General features: G+C 42.8%; 1 protein-coding gene across 4 annotated transcripts in view; it reads right to left on the reverse strand.

Annotated features, from left to right (window-relative positions):
- Positions 1–13,927: 13,927 nt before the first annotated feature.
- Positions 13,928–23,038, reverse strand: part of SLC1A2 (solute carrier family 1 member 2) — a 139,492-nt gene continuing 130,381 nt past the window's right edge. For 3 of the 4 annotated variants that reach the window (XM_044259084.1, XM_044259083.1, XM_044259082.1), the window contains exons 10-11: positions 21,309–21,540; positions 13,928–17,953 (exon numbers count right to left, since the gene is read on the reverse strand). In XM_044259084.1, coding sequence (XP_044115019.1) covers positions 17,882–17,953; positions 21,309–21,540 — 304 coding nt within the window. In that variant the 3' untranslated portion in view covers positions 13,928–17,881. The other variant, XM_044259085.1, reaches the window with a different exon arrangement.

Here is a 23,038-nt window from a genome sequence, read left to right on the forward strand (position 1 = left end):
TGGACAGAGTGGCACTGAGGAGCACAAAAGCATGACTTGAACTTGAGCTAGACGAGCTTGGTCCAAAGGACCCCCAGGACTTGTAATCTTGAGCACACAGCACACAGATAAGTAAGAAGTGGAGACAGGTTCACAGCTGTGGGAACGTGGCAGCTGTGTCTGGTGGTGGAACTGGGCAAGGGAAGCCTTGATGGCAGTGTCCTTATAAACTTAATCTGCCTCCTAGCCTCTAAATACCAAGAGAAAAATAGAGGTGGGATATCTTTCCCTTCCCGATACCCAACAACTGAATAGATACTATGCCTGAGGGCCCCTTACTTAACATATTTGGGCCTCAGTTTCTTCATCTGTGAAATGGAGTCAGTGGGTCCCCCACTAGGAAGCGTGAGCTTTTCCCCACAGCAAGACTCCGGCTGGACCAAGGAAAAAGTCCATCTTCCTGACTCATCTCTTCAGATGACAGCTGGAAACCCATTCCGTGGGGGCAGAAATAAAGATATTATATCAGTTTGGGTTATTTTTTTTTCATCATTTAGCTTTCAGTAACACAGCTGTTTAGAAAAAAAAACCCTCACCCCTAATTTGAAATTGGTTCAGAAAAGAGTAATTTCTTTCTTTCTTTCTTTCTTTTTTTTGAAAAGAGTAATTTCTAAACTCTCCACACCTCGACCTTAGAAAAATGATACTCTTAGATTGTGTCAGCCGAGACGACTTTGATATGTGTTGTCTTTTCCTCCAGCCTGCCTTCAGAAGCCTCTCTGGTGATTGAGTTCCCTTTCCTCAGGACGGACAAACATATATCCTTTCCATTGCCATCATCAGGTAGTAACTGGCTCATAAGGAGGGTTTAATTTTGCCTCCAAATGAGGCTGCCACAAAGAGAAAACATCTAAGCTGAAACCCCAGAGTAGGAGATACGTTTCTCTAATATATCAGGTGATTGTTTGCAGTACAGACAACTGCAAATTTTCTGTGGCCACAGATGACAAAGTTGATCTCTCCCTCCTGCTGTGTGGCCATCACAGATCCTGACAGGCTTCATCACCACACTCAGAGACCCCAAGTGGTCAGTGTGCTGTCACAACCTCAAATATTTTCATTACTTCGAGATTCTAGAAATGTGAACATTTGTAGAGCCGAAAAAGACAACTACTTCTGAAATCCAAAAATAAAAGATAAAATAGACGTGTTATGCCCTAACTCAGTCTCAGAAACAAAATCGATTTGAGGACATAGTCATCCTATCAATTGCTAAAACCGCTGCAGGAGCTAATGAGGCCATCCAGCATATCCTTTTATTCTTTAAAAAAAAAAAAAAATAGCTCAGAGAACAAGAAATCTAAAGACAGAGCTCTCTGCCTCAAGCCTGATTGGCTCAAGGTCCCCACAATTACGAGAAAAGGATGTGTTTCTAGGAGGGCTGAGGGTGTGGCTCTTGGCATGTGAGGCTGAGTAGTGTCAAACTTATAAAGCTGGTGAAGATTTTAAGAGTCAAGTTGCCCAAGACACTGTGGACTTCAACTAGAAAACTCTGTACCTGATGGAGAATTAAAAGGAGCCCTTAACCCTAACTTTCTATGAACAGAAAGCAGACGCTGTTGCTGCAAGAGACATACTTCCTATCTGCTCTCCTCACATGAGGCAACGGAGTGTGATGGAGAAGGAGGGTCTTCTGAGGGTGGAATGAAATGTCATGGTGGGTGGGGAGAAGGGAGGAGTTGGGGAAGCCCTCCCAGGAAGCCAGATTAGGTCCTAATCAAGAAATGTCCCTTATGCGAAGTGAAGGGGGCCCTCTAATGTCTGCCCAGCAGGATTTCTGAATGCTATGACTTAGTGACTCAATCTTTCATTTGTCCCCTTTCCAGATGGGAGTATGTTATGGTAATTAAACTGTCCCTATTCAGCCACTGGAGCATCTGTATGTGAGGGATGGAGGGGAGGGTTGGGGTGGGGTTACAGAGAACTTGCATTTTATTTTCACCGATTTCTGGGGCAACAAGAGCCACCTCTAAACTGTATATAGTAACTTCCACGTGACACTCTGAGATCCTGGACTTTGAGCTTGATGCCGTGAATGGATGAGACTTTGTGTAGGCCCTCTTGGGGGAGGGGCTCTGAGTACATTTTGCACGAAGTATTGGGTGACTGGAGACTACGGTAACTTATTGGCACGAGTGTTTCTGGATCTCCTCTATCCTGAGAATGGAGGGAGGCAGGATTGCATTTCACTCTCCCTGGAAGCTGCATGGGACCATGTGGCTCATTCTGGCCAATGAGTTGTGAGCTGAGGTGACCTTTAATTGTGTGAGAACCTCCCTAGAGCTGTCTTCCCTCCAGCATGGCAACAAACCTCTTTAAGGTCATAGCTGGTTTATCAATGTAGGGTTCCTGGGAAAGTACACAGAGGAGAATGACCCCTGCAGACCCATGATGCAACTATGCTGTGAGCCCATAATAAGCTCATCTTGCTGATACCATTGCCCTACAACTCATCCTGACCCATACAATCAAGAATGGCAGAGAGAAGACAGACAGGGATCTCTCCCTCTTCCCAATTTCTTTGCAGTCATTGATAATCAATGTCATTCTTTCCTAGCGAGCACAGAGAGTGCCCAAGAGTCTCCCTCACTCTCAGCTGATTGGAGTTCACACTCAAGATGGCACTCACTGTCCTGCAGACTTAGCAAACACTTTAAGGAAGAGAATAATCTGTTCTGACCAGCTGGGCCAACTCGTATGGATGCAGCTTGGGGCTTTGGGCATCCTTGGAGACCTCCTCTTTTCCAAATGTGGGTTTCATGACTGCAGAGGGCAACTAAGTAGGTGATGCAGGACCATACGGGATGACAAGCATGGCCAATCTCGTTTGAATGCATGACTGGGCTTCAAGATTAGACACCAAGGAGTACTATGCGGAGCATAGAGATTCAAACGCCATAAAACATTCATAACATAGCAGTAGACTCTGTTGGGTTATTTGAGAAAACAGAGCCATTATATGAAAGGCATTGGAACTAGAAATACCTCCAGGACAGCTTTTTCTTTAGATGTATGTTTCTGAACATCAGTGGTATTATCTGTAAAATGAGGGGGAGGGGGATGTTGATAACACCTACCTACCTCACAGAATTGTTGTGGGAACCATATGAGCTGAAGTACACAGGAGCCTGCCACATGGTAGGCATGCGTGGGATGAAAGTTTTAGATGATGCTGTTGGTTCTCAGTTCAGATCCCTTTCTTGGGTTGGTGCATCCATCCCCTAACTGCTGTGTTGACAACTAACAACTCACAGCCACTCCCCTCTCTAGAAAATGGTTCTCAGCAGATGGGAGCTGCCTCATCCTGGAGACTATTCTCCCCTTCCACAAGTAGCCTGCAGCCAATGACTGAGGGATCTGGGTACTCAAAGTCCCCTTAAAGGACAACTCAGACTTTTCCTGACACTATCTTCTTGCTCCATTCTTTCTCTTCCCTTTCCTGTTTCCTTCAGTTCTTTATAAGGTTTTGTGAAAAGTACTCCCTCAGAAAAATCGTGGAAATTTGAATCCTGTCTCAGGTTCTGCTTCTAGGGATCCCACCTCAGACAGTAGCTATGGTCAATCATAAATAGCAAGCTCCTAAGATATGGTCATGCCTCGAAGCTGCTGAAAAGTATAGAGGGCCACTATGTTGAGATGATTCTAGCATGGCGATGGATGAGCTCCCCAAATCAAAAGGCTCCAAAAGGCTCCAGGTTGTGTTCTTGAAACTGTTGGGGGAGAAGGCAAACATCATTTGTGGAAAAAGACAAGGCAAAGGAGAAAGGGGTGATGGGAAGAAAACTGCTGAGAATAGACCCAGCCAAGGGAGTTTTGTAGGGTGCTGCTGAGTTGGGCACATTCCACAGAAATGGCCTTTCTCATGACACTAGGCTCTACCAGTATACACAATGTTGTGAGCTAGGGACTCCCTGAGGGGCTTTTCCAGTAAAGAAAGAATTCACTTATTCCTGGATGTCCTGTTTCCCATTGGAAAAGCCATCACAGGCTCTTGTCCCGATGAGAGGCCTCTTTAGCCAGGTTGAGACTTCCTTTCCCTGAAAAAAATCTAGGGTGTTTGCTAGAGATCATAGCTTTGGTAAGTAACAAAAGAAAGTATTAGAAGGTCTTCTGGAACACCAGGCAGTACCGTCTCATGATGTCATGAAGCTTCTCTAGAAGTAAAGGATGATTATCCTCAAGAAAATTCTGAGTAAAGGAATAAAGCCCGGGTCAGGGGAGGTCATGGTCTATCAACAGAGCTCAGATGTTTGGAAGATGAGCTCTGAGTTCTGGGTTAAATGCTTGTGTCCATGTGATATGGTTGAAAAGGGGCCAGATTCAGAAAGAGGAAGCATGGTTTCTTACAGCTTAGCCATTAGGAGTTATTATTGATAATGCTAAGGGTGGCAATAGTGACGATGAAGATGATGCATATGATGGTGGTGATGGCTATCATTAATGGATCAAGTGCTGTGCCAACTAGTTTGTGGTTGTCCTCTCATCAGATCTCCTATTTCATGGGCAGGGTTAGCCCCGTTCCACAGATGAAGAAGGGGCAGCAAACAATCCACGGACCAGAGCTAGAAGAGGTACAGAACGAGGATTTAACCTTGGGTTGTCATTGCATTTACCTCTAGTTCATTTTAAATGAGGGGGCCATTTTCCTCATCTGAGAAAGGCATGGCTAGCCTTCAAATACTCGCCCTCTAAGGTCCTAAGGTCCTTTCTGGCCTTACAGTCTGGCATGGCCTCTCTCTTCTTCACCAAGATGAGGGGAAAGTTTGAGATGAGAAGAAAAGCAACTGGAGAAGGGAAACTGCATTCCATCTGAACTTTTCACTCAGATGAAGGCAATTTGGAAATTCCAGGGCCCCTCCTCCCATGAGCAGCATGCTGTCCAGGCCTGGAAAACATCTGAGAAGTGACAGAGGCCGTTGGAGAATTCCAGGAGAACCAAGTCATGCAACAAAAGGAGTCTACCACAGATGACTGTAGTTCTATATTTGCCCTTTTTTCCTTCACTGGAGGCCACTAGATTTTTCCAGACAATATTTGGAAGGCTAACTTCTGATTACCCTGAATCACCAACCAAAATAGATCTTGGGGTTTTGTGTATTTATTCTGACCTGATAAAGAAAGAGCATGGATAGGGGAGGGGGAAAGGGACAGAGTAACAATTTATTTGTCTGATTTATGGAATTCATAAGCATTTAAAGTTGTTGCTTTTCGATGTTTGTGAGCAAGAATGGTATTTACATTGGATGGTTTTACGCTCTTCACACTCTTTTTGGACAAGCGACACGGACCCAACCAACACTCCTGAGTTGAAGCCTGATTCTGGCTCAGTTTTTCTCACAGTGACACAGGAATTAACTCTTGCCTCTCCCTGCCTCAGTGGGAGGATGAATGAACTGAACCTTAAAAACTACCAGGAAGAAAAGTACTAAGCTAAAAAATCTGCCTTTTTCCCAGGGACTCCACATTCTTCTGCTCTTGCACAGCCCACGTCAAACATGTGGGCATCTCCACCCATGCCTTCCTGTCCTCATGAAAGCTTTCCTGGAGGTGCCTGAACCTTCTCTCACCTGTGGCTCTTTGAAGTAGAAAGTCCTGGCTTCCTGTTTTAGGTCACTGTGCCCAGAAGAAGAGGTGCCAAGGTTTGGGGCCTTGGGTGGCAGCCACGCAGCCGCCCTTTTCAGACGCACTGCCCCTTATGGTTCCACAGTTCACCATTGTGGGACCACAGTATGAGGCTCCAGGGGCTGCTAACAGTTTGAGGGGCAGGTGGGGAGTTTTCCCGTGACTTCCTGTAACTTCTCTCAAACAATGGTTGGCATCATAGCAAACAGCCTGCTAACATCTGGCGGAGCTTGCTGGGCCCACTGCATTGTGGGTAAAGAAGAGAGGAAAGATCTGGTGGGTCCTGTCTAGCTGACGTTGGAGCTGTGTTAAAGGCTGGACCATGTGAGTCTGAGGAAAGAACGCTTCAGCTTTCACCTTTTAAAAAAGACTGTATTTATTTATTTGAGGGAGAAAGAGAGAGAGCATGAGAGGGGGAGGTGCTGAGGGAGAAGCGGACTCCCCACTGAGCAGGAAGCTGATGTGGGGCTCAATTCCAGGACCCCAAGATCATGACCTGACCCAAAGGCAGACAGACACTCAGCCAACTGAGCCACCCAGGTGACCTGCTTCAGTTTAAACTTAAATTCACACCTCCTAAAAATGTTCTGGTTTCACTTGCCTCAGTATTCTCACTAGTGACATGGGCTTCATTAATCAGCCAACAGTGCATGGAATAGCAGGGGGTCCAGTGGTGGTCCACACGTGGGCCCACTGAAGGAGCCATGGACATGTAAAAGATTTTAATAGGTATTTTCCAGTCTCTCTCTCTCTCTCTCTCTCACATATGCACACACACTTTTTTTTTTTTTTTTTGTATCTAGGAGCCCATATGTCAAAGCCTCCTGGGTTATACATCAAGGACATATACAAGAATGTTCACAGCAGCGCTGTCTGACACACAAAAACAACTGCAAATGAGGCAAATCTCCACTGGCAGGAAAACGAGTAACCAAAATGTGGCATATTTGCCACCTGGTATCATTATACAGCAGTGACAATGAATGAACCACAGCTACTTGTAACGACATGGATGAACACAAAAACCCAACATTAGGTAACAAAGAGACAGGTCCAAAAAGACTACATGTAGCCCTTTTTCTAAGGTTTAAAATAAGCAAAGCTTGTCCAGGCACACATACCTGTGAGATCAAATCATTTTTTCAAAGCAGGGGAATGATAAACACAGCTCCTAGGGGTCAGTTTCCCCTGGGTAGTGAAGATCACAGGGATAGGGAGGACCACCAAGGTCAAGGGAAATCATTGGTGATGCTGTAGTTCTCGCACATGGTAATGTCTTCCTGTGCTTCTAGGTCACGTGGCATTATCACTTTGATAGAAGTATGCATACATACATGATGTAGTTACATATATACATAAATTTACCTGTCAGCCAGGATGACAGGTAAATTTCAGAGTTCAAAAGCTTAGAAATGATCTCATCTAAACTCCTAATTTTAAATATGCCAAAATACTTCCAAATTGCAAAGGGACTTGACCATGTTTACTCAACTCTTTAGTGACTATATGGAGATCAGAACTCATGTCTTTAAAAAAAAAGAAAAAGAACTCATGTCTTGTAACCCTGAGTCCATTATTCATCCTTCTATTTTCACCCCCAAAATAATATTAATGAGTAATAATTATAATTATTAATTACAATAATCACATATAATCGGTCTTAAAATGGCCACCCAGAAACTTACTGACAAGCATATTTTCTGTAAATAAAATTTTAATAACATTCTGAAGATGGCTGTGATATGAGATATATTTGATTCCCAGGGAAGAAGGAAAAGTGTGTCTTAAAAACAAATGTCCATTTTCATGAGCAGTTTAAAGAAATCGCTGACATTCAAAAGAATTGTGGTGTATCCCATCTATCTATTTCACTCATTTAAAATATTTGCTTGCTTTCATCCCCCCAAAAAAGAATGAGAGAGAAAATTCTATTAATCTAAGCCATTCTATTCAGTATTCTGGTGCCCCATGTGTCAAAACAACCTGCCATTCTCTTGCTGGGCCTCCATTCATATATATATATATATATGATGTGCATCATATACCTTTCATTGTGTGAGAATCTCATTACGCTGAGCCCGGTCTTACTTTTGAAGACCATGCATTTTATTTCTACGACATGACTGACAAATGCTTGCTACTCACCTTCATAGCAATGATTTTTCCAGCACTAGAGAAAAAATGTGCAGTTGGACTTACTGAAAGATGATATGTTCATATTTTAGCCTTTATGAATGATTTAAGGACTCTTTTGGCCTGATAGTCACAAGAGCTATTCACCAACTATTTCCAGTGTTCTTCCTGGTATGGTTGCATTTCCCTGACCCCTTGAGGTTAGGTAGAGCCCTGTGACTTCCTCTGGTCATTGAACTATGAACACAAGTGAGGTCCATGAAATGTGGGAGGAAGCTTTAAGACTCAGGGTAACATTGACACGTTCAGTATCTTCTGAATTTGGCACCTGCAGAAATATGGATATGAAGTCTCTCTCAGACTCCCTCAGCAAAGATGGTACGCAACAGAGTCCCTGAGGCAACTTGTGATGGGCATTTCACGTAACTGAGAAATAAACCTTGGATCAAACCCCAAGATTTGGGAGATAGCCCAAGTGATTCACAGGGAAAATTTGGATTACATCCCATTTTTGTCCACTTCACTAACTTTAGGTATGACATGACTCCATTAGATACCTAGGCATTCTGGAAAGTATTCTTTTGGACACTGCACTTTTCAGTCCACAGTTTTTCCAGAAGAAACACTTCTGGAAAGACCCCCTCCCCCACTATGGAACCCACGCTAGTTTAAAATGGGAACTGAAGGAGAGCCAACGACCAAGAGAAATCAGAATGCACATTTATTGATGAGATATATATACACAAAAGTTAAAACACTTAGTGAAATATTGGATTCACAGATTGCTTCCAGTATATAAAGAATATCCAGTTATTTTACACATGAAATGTTAACAGTAATCAGTCCACATGGTAAGAAAGCTCAAGGTGAAAACAAAAGATCTCAACTACCCCAGATGTGCTTTGCCAATGAGGCATTTCCTAGTACCATATTGAAGAAATATCCCCAAAATTAGTTGAAATTTTTATCTGTTTTCATTCATTAGTCTTTAAACACAAATGTGCTATCAGTGCTCTGGGCTACATGACTTTAGACCAATGGGGACGGTGAAGTTGAGGGAAACAGTTATTCTTATCTTTCATTCTGGACACACAAGAATCTTCTGAGGAAACCCTACCTAAAGGCTGGCTTTTCTTCAGTAGGGTTTCCACCTGGAATCTGACAGGAGTTAAAGAGGCCACATTTTCCAGAAAAATGTGTCTGTTCTGCCATCTGTACCCCCTCACTCCAATCACTGGAGAAGCCACTGAAAATTAATGTGCTTTGTGCCCTCATGGGATTGTGCAGGCTTCCCCTCCTTTTTGTGAAAGACAGAGGCACTCGATGATCCCAACTGTGCATGGCCATTTTCCTCTGTTCTTGGGGAGGAGAAAGGGGTGATGGGAACTGTCGATGCTACAGCATTCCAGGTAGTGATCATGAGACAGAATGTGTGTTTTAGGAGGCAAGTGGATATTTGCATTAGTTATCTCATCTCCAATCACTCAAAACATGCACACGGAGCCTACAAGGGAGAGGTCATACTTCCTTCACATCTGTGGGATCTGTGCCTCATCCGTTGTCTTTTTGTAACCCTGAAGTTCTGTGCTGACCATTCTTGGGCCTCTAGTGCTCTTTCTACGTCTGTACAGTTTACTACAAGAACTGTGCTTCTATGAGGTTTTGCCTACATGGCAGTTAGTTAACATGACTCGAGAAACAAAGGGGGACAAGGTTCTTCAGAACCTCTAAGTCATGAGCATCCTGATCAGTATCTGGCAACCAGAGAGGCATACCTTTACCTAAGGACAGGATGTGAGCATGCACATAAGCAGGCTAACTTTTTATCTTTCTTGAGTCCAATCCACCAAGCAAAGGAGGGCTATAGATAAGTGTCCTCATTCTACCCTGACTTAGGCCTAGATCATCAGAAGCTCCGCAACTGTATTTGCCATGCATTAGACAGATGTCTGATGACCTTTCACTAAGAATCATGACACACACCCAACCCTCCCTTGCTCGGAATTGCGTATTCACAAAGATGCTGGATGCCCAGACTTTCACACAATCATTGGTACAAAGGATTCATAGAGAAGTTCGTCACTGATACGTACCCCTAGATCACATTTTAAAAGAGGAGAAGTGCTTCACTAGTTATCTAAGAGGGAAAAGTAGGGTTTTCCAAAACACCCAATCAACATGCCTACCGCATTTAGATGAAAAGCTAAAAATAACATTTAAATTAAATTAAAATACATCTATACACCATTTCACTGAAATTACACATAGATACCTACATTATAGCTACACAAAGTGCACAGGCACTGTTCTTCATGCACGAACCAAGTGTTACTGTAGACACACAAGAACTTCATGCCTTGAACAGCTCTCTGGACTCGAAAATCACAGATACAATCATTGCCAGTTGAGGGCACTTCTCATCTGTTTGCTGAATGAGGAACGGTTTCAAATACATACCAGTACACTTTCTATGGAATTGACTATCTTCTCTAAACATGGCAAAAATACTAGCGCTACGACCGTATCAGAAAGTGTGTTTGGCAGAAGGAAGACCCCCTGGTCTTCGCAGTGGCTATCGATTTGCCTTTTGGGGGAATTACATAGATCGTTATTAACCTGAGGACAGAATCTACCTGGGCTCCTTCTAAACTATTTCAGTGTGACTCTAAGCTCCCACCTCCAGCCCCAGTGATTAAGGGTATTGCTTCATAGCTAGTACTAATAACCTTTTTCTTAAAAATATGTGCTCAATTCACATAACAGTTTGACATTTACTAGCAATTTGCTTGGCAAGCATGAACTGCAACAAATCTGTCCCGAGTTGCTTCCTAGCACTCATCCTCAAGCTCTCTACTCAAGGTTTTCCAAAGCCAATTTTGACATAAATGGTTGGGGGGAGGCAGGGGAAGTTCTGATACAGAAATGATCCCACGTTCATCACCTTATTTTTCGTCTTCTTACTTTGGTGAAATTTGAATGCTTAGCTGGAAAAACAAGGAATTAGCACCATTCCTCAAGTTTAAAAGACTGATTGTTTAAATGCGTATCTTAACCAGCTAAGAGAATGAAGTGATTCCTCGTTCTTTATGGTCATTTTGTTCATTGCGGCGTGAAGGACAGCATTCTTAAATTTTTTGAACGCGGTTATATGCTCAGGAAACAACTGATAGGCTCTGAGTTGCCGTAGAAATGTCTTGTGCTCTAATTAGTTATAATTCTACCTATGTGGTTATATAGAAAATACCATAAGAAAATATCTGTCTGCAAAATTACAGATACGAAATAGATTAATTCAGTCTACACTGAGCTCTCTGTGATTTATGAAGAATAGATACAAACCTATAACATTATTAAAGGCTAAATCAATATTAAACATATAATATCCAGGACTATAAATACATTTCCTCATGCTCTTTATAAATAATAGCAAAGACGTCTAGGGATTTGTTTAAAAAAGAATGTAACACAGGGCTGGAGGGATTTCGCTGGGTGTGATACTGATCACAGGGCAATGGGTTGTCCCTGGTAACGTCGGTTCTTACCAGGAAGCCAAAATGTATCTGCTGGCAGCAAGATCAAATTAGATTCACAGTTTGCCAGCTCTCTCCTTAAGCCGTAGAAAACAAATAGAAAAACAATATACAAAAATCCTCACAAAAGTAGTCTTTTATATACAAATCTCTAGAACGACCAGATAATCTGATCTGTGTTGTGCAACATGGGAATGCAATGCTGAGGTTCCCCAGGGGGAGGAGGAAGAAGAGAGGAAGTTAAGGTGATTTATGGAAAGATCTGGATGCCCAAGGTTGAGTTCCTAGTAAGGACAATTACTCTCCTGGAGTAGTAAGTAAGCAACCAGTGGGCCAGCTTTCCGATCACACTTCTCAGAGGATTCGCTGCGTGCACGAGAAACCTCAGAGCTGTGCTAGACCAGCTTTCTTGGTGAGTGCGTGCAATTCTCTCCTACCATAGGCAATGGCCATTTCTAGGCAGGCTGAATGGATGCCATGGAGAGAAGCAGAGCCCCAGAGGGAGCAAGGCCCTGACAGCATCATTCCCATCTCCACCAGGAATGACAAGGGTCACGGTCAGCTGTTATGTTCCAACACTCACCAGGGATCGGGGGTGTCTCCGGAGAGACTGGAGACCTGTGATGACCCATGCTCTAAGTCATGTGTTGACTCTGCAAAACAGTGGGGTCTGTTTCTGTAGCAGGGTTTAGTCTCAGCACAAAAGGGCCCTGTGTGACAATCAGAAGGACTTTAAAAATCTCAAAATAGATACTTGGTCTGGAGGTAGGAAGGTGAAGCCAGGCTGGACATAGGGAAAAACAAAACAAACAAATGAACAAAACCATGAGTAATAATTTAATAATAAGTTGAGTGAATCAAGTAAGAATGTGCGGGCTTCTCTTGCTTGTCTACAGGTTCTTCCATGGGTCAGTGGAGAATTAGCCTTTGTCTTGCTGCCTTTGCCTCAGGCCTTCTGCACTCGAAAACCAAACAACAAAAACCTGGCCCAGTCCTTTCTGTCCTACATTTATGTCTTGCTACCCCAAATCTAAAGAATTGGGCTTCTTTGGCAACCAAGTAAATACCAAACCTATTCCATATTTAGCAGAAGCATGGGCACAGGGCAAGGACAAAAGCAGGGGGCCATTGCAGCCATACCACAAAGTGCAAGAGGGTGTTCCAAATCCGTGCTGGTGGCCGGCACCTTGCAGACAGACCGTGCCTTGTATCTACCGTAGAAACCAGCCCAACTCCACTCTTGTAAGATAGAGCTTCTCTAGCTGGGACAGGATGCCCACGATGAAAACAAACCAAGAGGACCATTTGAAAATGAATTCAAATATTCATGCAGAGAAGGGACTTAGCCCAGGCTTAGCCTATGCTCGCTATGTGCATCTGCGTGTGGGCAGGGAGGGAAGGTATTAGTGTGTAAGTCTTGCACCAAATCTCCTAAGAGTGTTCAAGTTTATTTGCCAAAGGTTCCCAAAGTCCCATAGTGGGTTGGCAGTTAGGATGGTGTGCAGAAAACAGTGTGCTTTGGGCTCAGAGTGGGTTCTGTTACTACAGCAGGAACATTCTCAGCCCCTAAGGGAGGCGCTACGCTCCTCCTGCTTCCCTGGCAACTGTCTTCTTTGAGCTGAATGGCTACTTCTCCTAAGACAGTGAGTGAGGCCAAGGGCCATTTTGTCAAAGGATGTCTGTTTGTATCCCAGAAAACCAAACTACAGATTAACATGGCCATCTTCCAAGCTTGTTGGAAAACATCAAAGGAAGAGAAAGACTTGAATTTAATATCGTCCCAAGGGGACAAAAAAAAATCCAAATTGATTATTCTGTATTGTGGGGCACTCTGACTTAGAATATAAGCAGGTCATACTTCACAGTAGTAAGCCTCTTATGAAAAAAGAAATTCAAGCAGAGATCATAATATCATGGATTCTTAGGGCCCCAAGAGGGTTTTAATTGCTTAATCCAACCACTTTGTTTTAAGTATGGGACAGAATGAGGCTTGGGCATCAAGTGACTTGTCTAAGTTACACAGCTCAACATTGGCAGAGTCTAAGTCAAACGGTTCTTGTATCCAACGGCATTATTTCTCATCCTCCCTGTGTCATCATGTGAATTCACTGTGTTCTGCTATGAAATGAGATAGTACTCAAAAAAGATTCCTTGTCATCTTTTCTAGAATCAACCCTTGCCCTAACGCATGTGGTGTTTTACTAAATGGTCTCTCAAGCAGCAACAATGACAGGTGCAATGAGAAAGGAGGAAGAAGAGTGGGAACATGGGTTTTCCTTTTGGGAAGACCATGGGAAGCTATAGCATGAGCAGCTTTGGACTCGTTTCACCTAAAGAGAACAATCTGCCTATGGTGTCTGCCTGGGTTGGCACTCGATGGCCCTTATTCTAGATTTCAGCCAGAAAGTACCAGAGATCCTGAGGCCACTCATTTCTGGTAACTAGATTTACAAAACTCTCACTTTAGGATTCCTTCAGCTTATTTGCTTAAACTTACTCTTTTTAGGTTCTCAGAGGGGATATAAAGTTAAGTGAAATAAGCTGGTCAGAGACAAATACCATATGACTTCACTCATATGGGGAATTTAAAAAACAAAACAAAGGAGCAAAGATAAAAAGACAAAATGAAAAAATAGAGAGAGCAAACTGCCGGTTGCCAGAGGCAAGGTGGGTGGGGGGATGGGTGAAGTAGGTGAAGGGGATGAAGAAGACACTTAGCGTGACCCTAATAGTCCAAGTGGGTATTACGACAACTGAAAAAAAATCTGCTTGGTCCTTTTGCTTGCCTAGGGATGAATTTATTTGGAGAACAAGAAAGGCAAAACAGCAACCTAGACAACTGTATGGCCCCAAGAATCAAAGAGCAGGGAAGAAGAGCCACCTCCATTGGGTATAACTGCTGAGCACTTTTGGCCATCAAGCCAAGCAAGAGGTACGAAGACCTTCCCATTAAGGGTCTGAACCATAGAAAAATTCTCTCTGAGCATTAGTGTACTTGTTCAGACTTACTGCTGTATTTCATGGGAAACTATAGTACAGATAGATTCCTTGATTCTGACAAAAGTAAAATATTGTCATAGTGTTTGCTTTTGGGAATAAAAGGAAGTGTGGTATTTGCAAAAACATGGAAGGACTGGATTTCCTTTCAGGGAGCAGGTAGATGAGTTACCCAACCCTGAAAGGTTTTCTTGACTAAATACACTTGCAAGTGACATACTTCTCCATGCAAGGTTGGAAGTGGCCTGAGGCCCTCTACTCAGTCATTGGGATTCCTCAGATTTCCTACCGGGAATACATATCCCTATAAATTGAATTTCCCCTAAGCCTTTTTCAGTTTCCACAAGTCTGTATCCAAGACTGAGGCATTTGGCACCCTTTCTTTCAGCCAACCAATATTGCAGAGGAGAAGTGAATACTTGTCTTTTACGGGACAAGGTAACTTCTTCAGGCAATAAGACTACAGCCTGTGTTTCCACACCCAGCAGGAAATAAAGAACTGAATCTGATGTCTATGTGGTTCAGATCTTATTACCTGAAGACCTGGACCTCTGTGGTCTAGACAACTGCCTTGATTTCTTTGATGCTCCGCATGGGAGACATATTCCCAAAGACCTAAGGTAAAGCTTTAGCTTGAGAGAGAAGCCATTCTTCCTGCTGATTGAATTTGGCTTATTGAACTGTAGTTGGTAATCAAATGGTGATTCTACTTGGGTTGCTGTGGGCAAAAATTATAAAGGGGAGGATGAAAGTCTGTTTAATTGATTTTTTTCTCAAAATGATTTGGATTCCTAAAAAGAGTGAATGAGTTAGTAACAAAAAATGGTGTTGCCAAAGCCCTGACTTATAGACCTTATGGGATGCAGTGTGTGGATCTGGCCTCCTGTGTCCATATATAACTTATGCATCATCAAATATTAATGGACTGTTATAAGCATTTACAACTGTGGTGAACCTATTAATATAAATCTGTGCACATAACGGAAAGATTATGGGTATCTTATTTAGAAAAGGGTTCTTAGAGGTATACTCTGGATCTGTTTGTCCTGTTTATGGCACTCTTGCTGGCCAAGGGAAGCCCTAGTGGGCATGGCATAAGAAGAATGAATAAGACCTAAAAAAATAGAGATCACAGTCATATGTCAGCTCTACATACATCCTGGATTTTCGGGTTAGTCCTGACTTTAACAGATTATTCATTTGTAATATGATGTGAATTTCCAGATGAAAGTGATTTCCTAAATACATTCTCATGAAATGTATTACAGGTAGTCTAAAACCAGAAAAACATGTTTTGTTAAGCTGTACACCTTGCTTCTTCTGAACACATTGTCCCCTTATATATTTTATAGAATAACTAGGAAGACAAAGCAAAGCAGGAAGACACTGAGGCAGAGTCTTGGGGAGACAATCCCAAGACCACTCTTTTGAGAAACACGTCAGCATTTACGAGTGCTAAGCTGGCCTTAAAGAGCAAAACCCACAAACTCCTTGGTGCCTCGTCTAGATCCTTCTCTTCTCCATCACAAAGCTCTTGGGAGCACCACTTAAAGACAATCCATAAGAGTTTCACAGCTAAATCCAGGACCTGTCCCCTTGACCCACAGTATCAGCTCTAAAGGGTGTATTTATTGTCCACTACTGCATTTCACACATCCTTGGTGACCCAGTTAACTGTCCATATAATGTAAAAGAAGAAGACCAATGACACTAAAAAGAAAAAAAGGCAAAAAGCTGCTTAATACTGCTCAACAGTGGTCCTTATCCAAAAATAATGAGGGTCTGAGAGACAAAAGCAATCAGAATCTTATGTCTCTCATATGTTCCGAAGGTGTCTGGTTTGGAAGAGAAGTCACTAAGAATGGGCAATAAAGGGTTCGTGATGTCTATGTACAACCTATTCTCAGAGCATTTGGACAGTACAACTCTTGATGTGTACCCAGCACCCATCTGCCAATCTCTGATGACCACCTGACTCCTATATGTAGACCAAGTTTCTACACCCTCCTTGAAGTCAGTCAAATGTACTTTATTTCTCAGTGATTCAGGTTCAAGTTCCCAGCAATCTCCCAGAGCCTGCAACCTTCAGAAAATACTGTGAGTTATTCAACAGAAAAGGATAGTAGAGAAACTGGCAAGTTTAGTGTGCACAATCCACCACTGGGATTCGTTGGGTGCCTACGGCCTACAAGGCACGGTGCTAATCCCCTTACAGTACTGACTCCTCAAAACGTAACAGCCTTGAAGACACCATCTTGAAGTTGTGAGGAGCCATCGTCTGCTCCCATTTCATGGCTTAAGGCCGTCTTGACTTTGCCATAGGAATGTCACCTTTCTGGGATTTTGCTCGTTTGTTTCCTGTTCCTTGCTACACAGAAGACTGGGAAGCAGATTGACTCTGCTTTCAACTGTGTCCTGTAACTAGATTCAAGTGCTTTGAGAGAATACAAGAGAAAGCTCTCTATGTGCTAGATCATGGACAGTGTTTTGTTTTTATCGAGAGATGGTCTTAAAAGCGGCACAGCCAGCGTAACTGTCCTCTCTACCTGTGAGGAGAGTAGAGTGGTTAGGCCTTCTAGGTTAATGAGATTGTGACTGAAATAATTTGCAATTAAAAATGTCTTTTTTTTTTTTTCTTTTTGGTTAGAAATACAAAAAAGAATTTTACGGCTGGAACAAAGAAAGTAAAGCATCGATCAAATCATCTCACTCAATTTCACTCTACCAGGTGAATGCCAACTGAATTGGAACATTTGACTCTGGTTTAAGTTGACGTTGGCTGTGCTCTCGTTTGTCCACATGCACAGCAGCGCTAGGCAGATTACATCCTAATCCATTATCATCATTGAGAGCAAATTACGAGACCTCCTTTGAAATTTCAGTAATGATTTCCCAGGACTGGATAGGGCAGAGCAGAAACTCGGTGGGTTCCATAATTGGCTGCCTTGAAGAGCATGGTTCCTACTACCATTCTCTTTGAAATATTTAATTGAGAGAGTATACAGAAGGTAGATTCTCAGAGTTCCTAAAGACAGGGGTTTGCTTTTAATTAACACATGGACCACCCCTAAGACATTTCAAGAGGATTACGTCTAGAGGCTTCTAACAGAATCTCTTGTGTGTACCAAAGCAGAAGCAGGGACGACACCTGAAGGAATCACACACTGAGTGTCTGCTCTTTATCCAAAGTCCCCAGGATGCACCACATGCTTTAGTCGTGTCCCCTGGGAAAAGAGGATCCACAGCTCTATATTTAGAGAGTAAAGGGAAGCTGGCCAGAACGTGTCTTCAATTCAAACGGATTCCTCCAGCCGCCTCCGTTCAGACAATAACACAGGTGAGAAAATGAGCCATTTACAAAGCATCACTTGGCAAAGACACCGCACCGCGCTTATCACTGACTCACGACAGATCCTTGAAGCCTCGGCTAGCAGATTAAGTAAACACAGAAATAGATGCTTTTTTTTTTTTTTCCTTTTTAAGACAGCTTGTTTATATTCTCTTTTTTACCATAAGATACGCTGGGGAGTTTGTTCAAAACTTTGCTGAGAGTCATGTCCTTATTTTTCACGTTTCCATGGCTCTTCCTCGACTCCGCCGTCAGCGGACTTTCCATTGGCTGCCAGAGTCACCTGAAAATAATTATCATCAGCATCCAGCTAACAGGCTGTGAACCAGAAAACCTCCCCCACGGGTTATACGGAGGAGCACCAGATCCAAGCTTCGCTCTACAACCTCCTTACTACTTTGAAATGTCATTCTTTCCCAGCAGATTGGGAGCCCATCTTGCTTTTCAAGATGGATTTGTAAATACTGAAAAGTCCACATTGGCCTTGGGGAGTATGGAGGAGCTAGAGACAGTCTGCAGTTTGAAGAAAAACTTCCACTCTGATTTTAGGGTTGGGGGCGTGTCAAGCTGCACACGGACCCATCATCTAAGAATGCAGCCCTTAACAAAACAGTGTCCTTGTGCTACTCCATACAACCAGAGAAAACCCCCCGGAACTCGACAGCTAGTTCTACACATGCGTGTGAAAGGTTCAGTCCCAAGGAGGCCAGGTCGGTTTAAACGTGCCCAATTGCAAAATCAGAGATCGAGATACGCTATACCAGATACGCTATCCAGGCTTTAAATGTGAAAAAAGAAAATAAGGGATTAAAAACCAGAGATCCGTGACAAGTGGACCTAAATGGTTTCAACGCAGACATTTCATAATCAGGTATCCCCACCAGCCTGTCTGTATCAGGGCTTCCCTGGCTCTAAGTGAACTGAACCCTTACACCGAACAGGAGGTGTTCCCCTCCACTTCTAAGTCGTTTCCTAGCTTACCTTCTGTCTGTCTGTCCTCAACGTCATGTGCAAACTTAAACCCACGACTGATATTCCACATAATGGAGAGACTGGATTTATGGAAGCATTAGGATATGGAAATATGACAAATGCAGCAATGTTTGAAAGAAATCCGAGCTTCTTCTTACCCGAGTGGAAGTGAAACGCATGCGTTAGAAACACACACAACATGCCAGGGACAGAAAACGAAACCAAGCGTGTGAAGATAAAAGCTGTTCATTGCGTTCCTCCTCCGAACCCCGGAAGGCCCCCTATATTCCTCTAGAAAGACCATGCAACAAGCTATGACCATCCTACATGCAGTTATTCTGATAAAAGTGTAAAAGTTCATGCACAACTTCAAACTACGGTGACAAAGGCAAGAGTTTGAAAATAGAAGAGGCCAACAGGATGCGACGATGCTTGAAGCGGTTAACATCTTGACCAGAGCTGCAGCAAATTTGTTTCCCCTTCAGTGAACTGTCAAGAAAGACTGCCAAGAACAAACTATCTGCCTGGAGAAAGCGGTCTGTTCACTCTGACCTTGAATGTGCTTAGTTGCCTTTGAGTGATGAACAAGATCAAGAGCTGTCCAGAATCATAGGTCAAGTTCAGTTGCCTCTGGAACACCAGGCAGCACTCAGGGTTGGGCCCTGTTATTGTCATCATGGTTGAATACTGGGGCCTGTGTTTCCAAAGTGGCTGGGAGAGCAGATTTTTGAGTTTTTTAACATTTCTTTCTTTTTCTGGCTGGGTTCAAAGAGGCTAGGGCATGGGGCACCTGGGTGGCTCAGTGGGTTAAAGCCTCTGCCTTTGGCTCGGGTCATGATCCCAGGGTCCTGGGATCGAGCCCCGCGTCGGGCTCTCTGCTCAGCAGGGAACCTGCTTCCTCCTTTCTCTCTCTCTCTGCCTGCCTCTCTGCCTACTTGTGATCTCTGTCTGTCAAATAAATAGATAAAATCTTTAAAAAAAAAAAAAAAGATGCCAAGAAGCTAGGGCTCCACTCACCAGTCCATCTCATCTCTGTCTCCTCCAGCCACCTGGGTAACAGAAAAGCAAGAAGGAGTGGGGGACTGGCAGGAAGCATTGATGTCCCATCTTGTTTAAAAATAGTGAGACAGAGAACGGACCAGAAGGAGGTTTAAGCCTTTACTACAAAATTATACATTCGCTTTGCTGTCCTTCCATGCCCATTTCAGGACTTGGCAGATAATGGACCCCCAATAAACATTTGATGAATGATGAAAATAGAGGAGATCATAGGAACAAGATGGAGGTGCTAAGGGAAACCCCACAAGGCACACAATAAATACTTGTTAAATTGAGCATAAAGCCATTCCACAGGAATGTGGACCCTTGTTGGCCCAAACTAACATTTTGATGGAGAATAACCCAGCATGTTCATTTAGATGTGGGAAACACTAACATTCCAGGAGAATGGAATATGTGCTTTAGGTACATCTGAATTTCTAATAATTTGAATCATTTTCATTGAGTCAATTAATTTTTACAGTTGTCTCTTGATGGGCGAGTCCTTCCTTAATTTGTACTAGAGCCTTGGCTCATCCACTCCTGTACCTGATATAGAGGAGAGGAGCAAAAGACTGTTGCTGGTCCATTAGACTTCTGGATCTATGTTACAGTCCAGTTAAGAGAATCACTCCTATGCTACCCTTAATTGTCCAGCAGAAGCCATGGTTTATACTTAGAATGACCCAGAAGGAACCCAGGAAGAAATTAAGTATTAAATGAGATCTTGTCAACAGGAGTCAAAAAAGGATCAGAAATCTGTATAGGGTACAGATTCCCTCAGTTGCTTCCCGGAACCATATTAGTAACCCAGCCCACAGAGTTGACTCTGCTCACCTGCCAGGGTTTCTCCAAGTTTGCTTCACTCTGGTCATGACACTCTGTCTTTGACAATGTCAAGTTAGTTACAATGAAGGCTAGACAGAGCCCATCAAGCTTGAAGACTTAGTACCCAGTAGCTTGTGAAAGAGGCCAGAACATCCATGATTCAGGAAAGATAGGGCTGCCACTGCAGGAAACGTGGTTATCTATGAATAATTGTCCTGAAGTATGGTTGTCCTTTACTTGAAATAGCTCTCCCATTCTTGGAGCAAAATGACTGCCAGTTCAAAACTCACCTTCTCATGAAAATAATTAAGGGAAAGATAGTTGCACAAAGTTGGGTGGGTGTATTTTTGACCAATATGTAATTAATATACAGCAAGAAGGAATAGTTATGCTATGTGAAGTAAGCGATTCTGGGTATTTCTCTTGGTGTTTCATTCAAGGAATAGAATATTTTAAATCCAGCAAAGCTTTAGAAACCACAAATTCTTTGGCAAAATGTTCAAGAAAACCAATCACATTTGTGGAGTCATTGGATTGGGGGAGGGGGCATCAGAATGACTGTTTTACATCACACGGACAAACCAAGCAAGTGATCGGCTCTCCCACTGTAAGACCTGATGATTTCCTGGTATGTTAGACACAGAGTTAGATGATCTGGGACTCACAGAAGCTTGGGTTACATGATCCTTCAGAGAAATAAATGTGACAATAATACATGCAGGGATTTTTTGTGCTTGTCTTAGGAAATCGAGCATGCACTATTATATACAGGTCTCAATATCCATGAAGGGGAAAGGTACCTTGCACTCATCTACTATGACAGAGTTGTGTGCAGCATAGACACATTGATTAGAGTTGCTTTCCCTGTGGTTCTTCACATCATCATAAATGGACTGAGTCTTGGTCATTTCAATATCTTCATGCACTCGATGCTGGGAGTCAATAGTATCCAGCTCAGACTTGGAGAGGTGATAGACAATCCCAGCCCCAAAAGAGTCCCCCACAACATTGACTGAAGTTCTCATCCTGTCCCTGGGAAAAAAGAACAGAAAACATTTAGTGAAGAAGCAGTGACATGGTGGCCAAGAGGCCAAGGTCTAGAACCAGAGAAACCTGGGTTTGAATTCTGGCTCTGATTTTCCCTTTGTCTGATCTGGGGCAAGTTACTTAATTTTTATAAGCCTTGATTTCCTTGTTGGTCGATTGGAGATGACAATCATACTTCATCAGCTTGTATGAAAATTAAATGAGATCATGTACATAAAGGGTTTAGCAAAATCTCTGATGGATGGTTAAAAAAAAACCCAATAAACAATAGCAAAAAAAAAAAAAAAAAAAGGAGAGAAGGAAGGATTGGAGGAAAATAGTTCTCAGATCTCGGAATTGGCACCCAGGCTCCAACAAGTAGAAGGAAAGTAGAAGGACGCTACTAGTGGTGTCCAGCAATTCTTCCTGATGTAAACCATTCTTCAAAGACTCCAGATTACCTCCTCTTATGTTACTTATTAATTCTACCTGTTAATTCTCCTGTAGTAGAGAATTCATCTCTTTGTAAGGATTGCAACTAACACTACCTTTCCCAGAGCACCTCACTCTTCCCACAATGCATACATACACACGGACACAGCTAATGGATGAGAAAACCAGCCACAATTTTCTCCCTAACCAATATGCGCAGAGGCTGTGGGTCCTGGAAAAACCAGAATACTTTGCCATGCTCTCTCTATTAACCTAAAAAAAATTAAATCTTCCAGAGTGCCTCTTGAATCAGGAAGTGTCAAGAAAACCCCATTCTCAAATCTTTTTCCCAAGTTCTGATTTGAAAAAACTGGATGGTCCAGAACTCTCCTTCTTAGAAAGTCAACACCAGGAAAACAGAGTTGTTAGGAATAAATTGTTTTCTCTAGTCCTTTAGTACAATTGGTATTAAGAGTCCTTTTAACCTTGTGTATGAGATACTAGAAGTCTGAAAGAGAAGGATGCTGGAAAATCAAAACCTTTTTTTCTAAAAAGGAAAGAATTTAGGCAAAAATGTTGCTAAACATGTCATAGTTGAGGACACTCTAGCCTTTAATTTAAAAAAATTATAAGGAGGGGCGCCTGGGTGGCTCAGTGGGTTAAGCCTCTGCCTTCAGCTCAGGTCATGATCCCAGGGTCCTGGAATCGAGTCCCATATCGGGCTCTCTGCTCAACAGGGAGCCTGCTTTCTCCTCTGCCTGCCTCTCTGCCTGCTTGTGATCTCTCTCTCTCTCTCTCTCTCTGTCAAATAAATAAAATATAAAAAAAAATTATAAGGATCCTAAAATTAGTTCAAGGCAAAGTGGAAGTTTTAATTAGTTCTTAGAACAAAGTCCTAAAACAAATTCTAGTTGCTACTATTAAATCTATTTCTCATTAGAGAAATGAAGCCACTCCAGGAGGAATCTGGCCTGGCTTCCTTGCAAGGAGCTTGTGAGCCTGCCAGCCTTTGGTTTCAAGTAGAAAGATGTTCCGCATGCAAAAAAGGAAGATGTGGTCCATATACACTATG

This window comes from Neovison vison, chromosome 7 (assembly GCF_020171115.1).
Source record: "Neovison vison isolate M4711 chromosome 7, ASM_NN_V1, whole genome shotgun sequence".
Classification (NCBI taxonomy): Eukaryota; Metazoa; Chordata; class Mammalia; order Carnivora; family Mustelidae; genus Neogale; species Neogale vison.